Here is an 8,605-nt window from a genome sequence, read left to right on the forward strand (position 1 = left end):
GAGGAGTTGAGGAGGGCTAACCCTAGCAGTACCATACTTATGAAGGTACATACCTTCAATGAAGGTGATTTGGCTGCTGAGATGGACTTGGTCTGTAGGGTTCCTTATTTTGAGAGGTTGTGCATATGCATGGAGGGTTGCAAGAAAGGATTTATAGCTGGCCAATGCAGGCCAATAATTAGTTTGGATGCCTGCCACTTGAAGACTAAGTCAAGTGGGCAATTAATCATAGCAGTTGCTAGAAACCCTAATGAAGAGTACTTCCCACTTGCGTATGCTATAGTGGAGGCTGAAACTAAAGACTCTTGGACTTGGTTCATAAATTTACTACTTGCAAACATAGGACAGAACACAAGATGGACATTTATATCAGACCAGCAAAAGGTATGTATCTTTATTACCATATCTATATGCATTACCATATTGGATGTATAGAGTTACTAACACCACAATTGTTGTTGTTATACTGATAGGGGTTGGTGTAGACCTTCATTGATAATTGGCCACAATATGAGCATAGGATCTGCTGCAGACACCTCTACAATAATCTCAGGAAGAACCATCTTGGTGTTCTGATCAGAGAGTTGTTTTGGAAAGCAACCAAAACTACTTATAAAGTTGAGTTTGATAGGCTGATGGATGAACTAAAGGGAATTGATGAGGATGCACACAGCTGGTTGCAAGATCATTCAACCACCATATAGGTCAAACACATGTTTAGTGAGGATAGGTTGAGTGATACAGTACTGAACAACATGTGTGAGAGTTTTAACACCAAGATTTTGAAGTTTAGATTTAAGCCTATAATTACTATGGTATGAATCTAAGCCTTTGAGTAACAATTAGTCAGATACATTGTTTGATTAACAGTTTGTGTGTGATTGCTGCTAGAGTCCATCAAGTTATATCTTATGACCAGGTTTCAAGAGAACAGACAAAAGATCATGAGAGTGGAATCAAAGATATGCCCTAAAGTACTTAAGAGGTTGCATAGGGAAAAGACTGCAAGTAGTAGATGGCTTGCTTATTGGGCAGGTCATAAACAATTTGAGGTTAAAAATAGACTGCAAAGCTCCACTGTGGACTTGGCCAAAGGACATTGTAGTTGTAGGAAATGGGAAACAACTGGCATACCATGTGCCCATGTAATTTCCTACATATTCTTCAATAGGCAAGATGCTGAGCAGTATGTGCACAGGTGTTTTCATGTCTTCACACATAAGGCCTGTTATGAGCCAATAATTGCACCTATCAATGGGCAAAATATGTGGAGGCCCAGTGGTATCCAACCTGTTCAGCCTCCTATCAAAAGAAGACCACCTAGAAGGCCCAAGAAGAAGAGAGCAAAGGAGCCTGGTGAACTAGCAGGTAGGAGAGTTGGTATCTCCAAACAGTGTAAAGCCTATGGTAAAATCGGACACAATAAAAGAAGTTGCAAGTGTGAAATTGGAGGAAACTCTTCACTACCAGGCACCACAAATAGAAATCTGTAATCTATAAAGTAATTTGTGTGTGTATTCAACATGCCTCACTTGCTTGTCTCTCCTGGCTTTATATAGCCTTTGTATAAGTAAACGCTCAATCTACTAGCCTCTCTAACGTTGTACCACAACTAGAGGATTTATGGCCTAATAATGACCATTTATCTTCAGCCCTTTAACGTCTGTAATAGCCATTAAATGCGCATAATTGGACGGTAGTAATGGCTCTGTGCTCATTTATCATTTGGATATTAAATGCTATCTGGAATTAATGCGTTTACACTCATCCATACTTTTACTTTTCATTAACATGAACGATTTGCAATATGGACGAGCGTTTTATCGCTATCCATCAGTTATGGTTGAGTTGGAGGCTAAAATGCTCATTTAATAGCCATCCCCATTCAATGTCTTATAACAGTTGTGTAATGGTCAGCTTAAGATGGTTATAATAGCTACGAGCTAGTGGCTAGAAAGGCTGTACGTTCGTTACACTTGTGTGATTTAAGTGAGGAATTTATATCTAAGCATTAATGTGTGCTTACGATCGTCCTTAGTAATAAAGGTCATCCTTAATAATGACGATCGTTCTTAGTAATGATGGTCACTTTATAGACGACCATTTTACACTACCCGTCATGTACTAACGCTTTGTTTGTTTCACTGGAAAACTTTCTGTAAAGATAGTTTTCCACATTTTCCAGTGTTTGGTAGTACAAAAAAAACCTGGTCAATGGAAAACTATCTTTGGTCAACGGAAAACTCTAATAAAAATAAGGCTTATTTTCTATAAATTGTTTTCCAAAAAATTTTTTTGGAAAACAATCTTTCTCTCATGCATTGCATCTCTTATAAATATTATCTTTATTTATAGCCGTGGAAAACATAATTTTTTGGCGCCTTCTCTCTCTCATTGTAAGTTTTCTCACTTTGTCTCTCTTCCCTTTGCTTTTTCTCTCCTCACACCCTCACCGTCACTAACTCTAGTCTCTCCTCTTCCCATAGATCTCTCTCTTTAATTGTCTCTCTTATCTCTTTTCTCCATGTTTCTCTTCCCCTCTGTAACACAATTCTCTGATTAGATTTTTCTTTACTTCACTGATTGATCAATAGCTCCGACTTGCAAAGGAGAATAAATTTTCAGTGGTAATTATTTCATTCCTCTCTACCAAAATCTCAATTCCTTGCTTTGAATTTCAAGCTCGATTTTCTTTTTTCTCTAAGAAATTTTCGATTTGATGGATTCCAGGCAGAAGTTACTTCTTTTTCGTACATAAAGTGCAAAAAAATAAAATTAAAAAAAAATAATAATAGAAGAAGAAGAAGAAGAAAGAATGAAAGAAGTAAAAAATGAAAATTTTAAACATAGTACTTATATTGCTCTAAATTGCTTTTACATGGGACAATCTTTACCATGGACTAATAATATTGTTATATAATGAATGATAATTGTTTAGGAGAATTGCATTTGTTGGCAAATATATTTTTTGTTGACAGATATTATGTAGTGATGATATATTATGCAGTACATTATGTAAATACATAATTTAGAGTAATATTAAAGACTTGTGGTTGACTATAGTAGACAAATGGTTAATATGTGTGTATGTGTGTGCATACGTTACTGTCTATATATATGAGCAAGATGAGTGGTAGAGATCATGAAATTTGACAACTAATTAATTTTGATTGTATCTATTGTCAAAATTTTAGATTAATTAGTATGAAAACCAAATTCATTCTTATTTTTTTATTTATAATGATTACATTAGATAGTTTACATAATATACATGTTTTAAATTATACAAGAAATATTTAAAAAAATTGCATACCAAACACCAGAAAACATTCTCAAGCGCATTTTCAAGGTCGTTACCAAACACTGGAAAATAAGACAATTTTCTAGAAAATGCTCTTTGAAAAATGAACAATTTTCCAAAAAACGTTAATGCTGAAACAAACAGAGCGTAAATTTGTATTAAATTTTCTATGTCATAAATAAAAATACTTTTGACGTTACTCATCAACTTGAGGAGCAGTTCTAAATACAAATGTTTTTAGTGTCAGATCTACAACTTATATTGAGTTTATTATAGATTTTTTTTCTTTTTATTTTTTATTTTTTATCTAATGTATTATATTTTATTTTTAACGATCTATATAATTTATGCGTTTTGGATCAATATTTTTCGTTTGACTTTTTAACTAATTTGCTTTTATGCAACTGTATAAATGCATCAAATTTTTTGTTTAAGTACAACTATAATTTTGACAAATTTTAGCAAAAAAACAACTTTGAAAGTACACCTATTTTATAGATGATTTAACTTTATTTCATGTATCATTTACAATATGTATACACATTTTATTTTATTTTATTTTTTGGAATTATTAGACTAGTAGACTATTAAAATTAATTGTCAAACTTGAAACTAAAGGATTTATCTATGGACAAAGTTTGACTATAACTTTACTCAATATCTTTTTATTAGATATAAATTTTGACAAATTTTCCATTAGATTTCATTGTTTTCTTATATCTAACATGCTTGAAAATTCTCCAAAAGTTCAAAAATCATTAGCTATGTTATCAATTAAATATTAATATTTCAAGTTTTTGTAGTCTTAAATTATATATAAAAAAGTTTTCAATAAATGACATCCAAGTAGTACAAAATTTTCCATATGTATTAATAATATAAAGGAAATGCAATTTAATGGTTAAATTTTCAAAATATATAGTTATTTTAATTTTTTAGTAGAAGTTATAGCCAAACTTTGTCTTTTATATATTATTTAGCTTTATTCTTTGAGTATTTAATAAAAAAAAATTATTTGTATTGAATGAAATATGAAAAAAAAAAATGTTAGAAAGTATGTTAAAGTTTTTCTTCTGTATGTGAAAAAATAAGAATCATCCCATATAAATAGGACCCATCAAAGACCGGATAAGGGTCGTTGAAATAAGTCAAATAACAACCTGTTTTAGTCAATCAGTTTTGGACCCGAACCCAATCGACCAACCGTTTACCATGTTTAATTAAGGGTAAGAGTAGATGAGGAAAAGGTGCCGAGTTTCAAAAGATGGATCTGGAGTCGGTCCGGCTAAATCCGGTTTTGGGCCTCTTGGGGTTAGATGAGTCTAGGTAAGCTCTTTAAGGTTGTTTATAAACTGTTATTGGTTATTGAAACAAGTATCCAAAAGGGAAAAAGAATTAAGTATTAATATCAAAAAACTAAGGAAATTTCTACCAGAGTTTATTTTTTTATTTTTGGATTGACTTGGGTTTATTTCAGGAAGTAAACAAGGCAAAGCAGTGTGCCAGTACTAGTAGCTGTAAAATGAGCAAATCAAAGTTCCCTTTGATTCCCATTACTATTACCTTTTCTAGTCCAAGAAAATTTTCCCAACTACACCAACCCATTTGCTAAAGCTTACATTTGGGCTTCGTTTGATGGACTTGAACTAGGACCCGAATGGAAAATACATGTATAAGCTATTTATATCTTCTGTTACACGCCAGACATTGAAGTACATGGGATTACAGATTGAATACAACTTATTTATTCACTAGTGACACTGACGTTTCAAGGCTTTATTTATTTACAGAGCCTGTTAGATGGTGGACGCAAGTTGTTTTTTCATACCGAAGTCAAGTGTCCTAATTAATTGAATCACAAATGCGTGTGAAGGTTTAGGATTAAGAGGCAGAGTAAACTGCAAAATATTTGGTTCTTTAATTGTCATACTCAGATTCATGGAATCTGATCCTTATAGTCTTATAGTTATAGATATATGAAACAAAGCACCACCAAATAGAGATAACTTCAGCTAGGACAGGTATTGACAAAGCCAAAAACTCAATTACAAGAAAGATAACCTGAAGAGATCATACAGATAACTTACAAAACATACAACATGCTCAATATATGTAAAAAGCCATAGATGGGGGAATGTAAGATTCCTCTGGAAATTATGCGTCACTAACCACAGGCACCTTTTCATACCCTTCCAACTCTCTAAACCTCCGAGGAAGGATGAACCGACCACCAAACCGCTGCTGCAAGAAAATGATCAATGCAAAAACCAAACCCCCAAGAGGGATAACCACATCCCAAGCAGTGGAATAAAAATCTGCCCCAGGATTTGCATATATGTATGACCCATCATACTGGTGGAAATAATTGTGAGCCCGGTAAAGATCATATGTATGAGGTAGTAATCTGACTATAGTGTTCCCCATGTAGAATGCACAAGAGAGAGCTCTCTCTCTGGTGTTCAAAAACAGGTTGAGCAGTATTTGAGGCAAAAGAAACCCATCCAAGACCAAACTAGCAAAAGATTTTAAATCACGCCAATAAGAACGTGCATTGGTTCTTAAGGTATTTTCATTATTCACCCAGTTGGCTATCACAGCTACTAAAGCCCCAGCTGCACATAATGGTAAAACCACAAAGAGAACCCTCTTCTCAGCAACCCACAAAGCCTTCTGATTTCCTTCACCCCTTCTTGCGGACCATGTTCTATGCAGAAGACGGAATTGAAACAAGAAAACTACCATTCCAACCATCCTTACAATTACCTCATTTGCTTCAATCCATCCACCACTGTTAAGCAATATTCTTTGCTGACGATAATTTCCCAGGAACAAGGCTTCAAAGTTGAGAACAAGAGGTATCATGTAACCCAAAGTGAGAATTGACAGCATGACAAGTGAGGTGAAGGGAAGCACATGAGAGTGCCTTTTGACATGAAAGAGTTGGAGTCCCACAAAAACACATGAAAGTGTTGTGGAGATAAGTACCATGATGATTTCTGCATCCATCCTCGGAATGGAGGTTTGATCCCCGTAATAAACATTTGCAGTCAAGTTTAAAACTTCAAAGTAAAGATTATCAAATTTTTCCCGTGTGCTTTGAATGGTTCCCTTGATAGGACCTGAATTTCTTTTATTTGTTGAAGGGAACTCAAAATTGACAAGAATCTCACAATCCAAATAATCATTTGAGTCAAGATTTCTGCACCCTACCATACACAAGATTCCTGTTTCAGCATCATACAACCCTTCAGCTAAGATCTCAAAGCGCTCTTGCAATTTTGAAGCTGTGTTGAATGGAGAGCTCGTCAAGTTACTCGAGTACGTTGTGAGGCCTATGTGGTAGCTGATATTGACTGGACCACTGCTGTTGAAATTCGCTGGCTCTTCAGACCCCATATAGCTTGAGTACTGATAGAGCTGATTATCAACAGAGATTGGGGTAGAATAGCCCCGACCCATTTTTCCTTTCGAAATTTTCACTGACATGCCAAATCTCATTTCATGAGAAAACGCATTTGGGTACACTTTCCCTTTGGTTTTAGCAGGATTTGAGCATGACTTCCTCGCTATGTCAATCTTGGAATACTCATACTTCACACTAGACACAGCGGCACCGCCTTGCATATGATTGCTACCACTTTGAAACATGATATTATCGAAGTAACCGGATTCATTCACAGACCTTTCGCTCCAAAGTTGTCCCACAATGCTATTAACACCTCTGATTGACCAGACTGCAGGGAACCTTAAGCTCAACATGGTTGAACAATCACCAAGATGAGCATCAGAAAAAGATTGAGCCATGCCCATAAATCGGCAAGCAACAATACAGAGCTGATTCTTGCTCTCATCCCATGATCCTTCCCCAACCAGAGCCATGTTGGGACTGAAATGCCGGTAATAATCAATATAGCTCCCGTTAGCAAACTCCACCAGGACTCGCATCCTTTCTTTATCCTCAGAACATTCAATTTCACTCAAAGACATAAGATTTGGCACATATCCGATATTCTTATCCAAAGGATTGCTGCAATTCTTTGCAGTAACGCAACCCCCTGAATATTTCAAACTGAATTGATTGACTGCCCTTGCGACTATTGAACAGAAACTGCGTGTTGGCAGAGAACTAAGTGACAAGCCTTTTGGAAGATGATCACTTCCACCAGAACAACGATCTTTGGAATCATCGGAAACATATGAGTACTTGTAATTCATTTGAGGAAACAACAACATGGAAATCGGATCAAAGTAGGAATCTTTATTATCAGAACTCAGACTCTCTAAAGTCCCAGTAATCAAACTAGTAATATTAGTTGACTTTGTGAGATTAGAGAGCTTAAGAACAGCAGAAAGCTTGAGCAAATAATCTTCTCTGGAGTAAGTAAAACCTGTTCCAACCGCACAAAGGTTCCCCACTGGTTCTGACCAGTAACCTTGTAGTTTAAAAGTTACTGAATTTCTTTGAGGCCTATCTTGGTAGTAGATATTTGAGACTTGAAATGTCAAACTCAGATCAACCTTGAATAAGCCTGGGTTATCAGTTTCATGAACAGCTCTGGTGCGAAGTGAAATGGAGTTTGAGAAAGAGGAATAGTAAGAATACGAGTCTTGGTTGTGAAGTTTATCACCACCAGTGTAGTAACCATTATGTGTTCGAGGAAGTGGCAATTTTGGGAGTGGAACTTGATTGGGTTTGGAATCAGCGACGGTTGAAGAACAGTGTTCATCGTAAATATCTTGAGAGGCAGAGGAAGTGACAGAGAAGAATGGGAAGGTGGTGGAAAGAAAGAAAAGGATGAAAAACCATGGCAGTGAGTGCCATTTTGGTGAAGAGTTGGTCATTGCAAAGGAGTTCATGGCCTTAGTAATTGTTTCTTTCTTGTAGAGAAAAGAAAGATGAACAAGAACAACACTGGTGTTTGAAGACTGGGAGATGGTATTGCAAAACATGCATCCTCCCCCTCCCCCTCAAAAGGGGGTGGACCCCACATGTGTGGGGTCCACTCCCTTGTGAGGGGGAGAATGCATTTTTTTGAAACATGCTGAAGTTTCTCAAAAACTGGACTACGCATGCTCATTTATAAGTTATATGTGGGGTCCACCCCCTTGTGAGGGTGAGGATGCATTTTTCCGAAACATGCTGAAGTTTCTCGAAGACTGGACTACGCATGCTCATTTATAAGTTATATGTAGGGTCCACCCCCTTGTGAGGGGGAGAATGCATGTTTCCGAAACATGCCAAAGTTTCTCGAAGACTGGACTATACATGCTCATTTATAAGTTATAACGCAACCCATTCTTTCT

General features: G+C 36.0%; 1 protein-coding gene across 1 annotated transcript; it reads right to left on the minus strand.

The window, feature by feature from the left end:
* Positions 1–5,218: 5,218 nt before the first annotated feature.
* On the minus strand, positions 5,219–8,158 carry LOC115956598. Its single transcript, XM_031074926.1, has 2 exons — positions 5,471–8,158; positions 5,219–5,362 (listed from the first exon to the last, which is right to left on the minus strand). Exons 1-2 carry the CDS (start codon positions 8,156–8,158, stop codon positions 5,219–5,221), a joined length of 2,832 nt encoding a protein of 943 aa, XP_030930786.1.
* Positions 8,159–8,605: the final 447 nt, after the last annotated feature.

The sequence above is a fragment of the Quercus lobata genome, chromosome 8 (genome assembly GCF_001633185.2).
Source record: "Quercus lobata isolate SW786 chromosome 8, ValleyOak3.0 Primary Assembly, whole genome shotgun sequence".
In the NCBI taxonomy this organism is placed as follows: domain Eukaryota; kingdom Viridiplantae; phylum Streptophyta; class Magnoliopsida; order Fagales; family Fagaceae; genus Quercus; species Quercus lobata.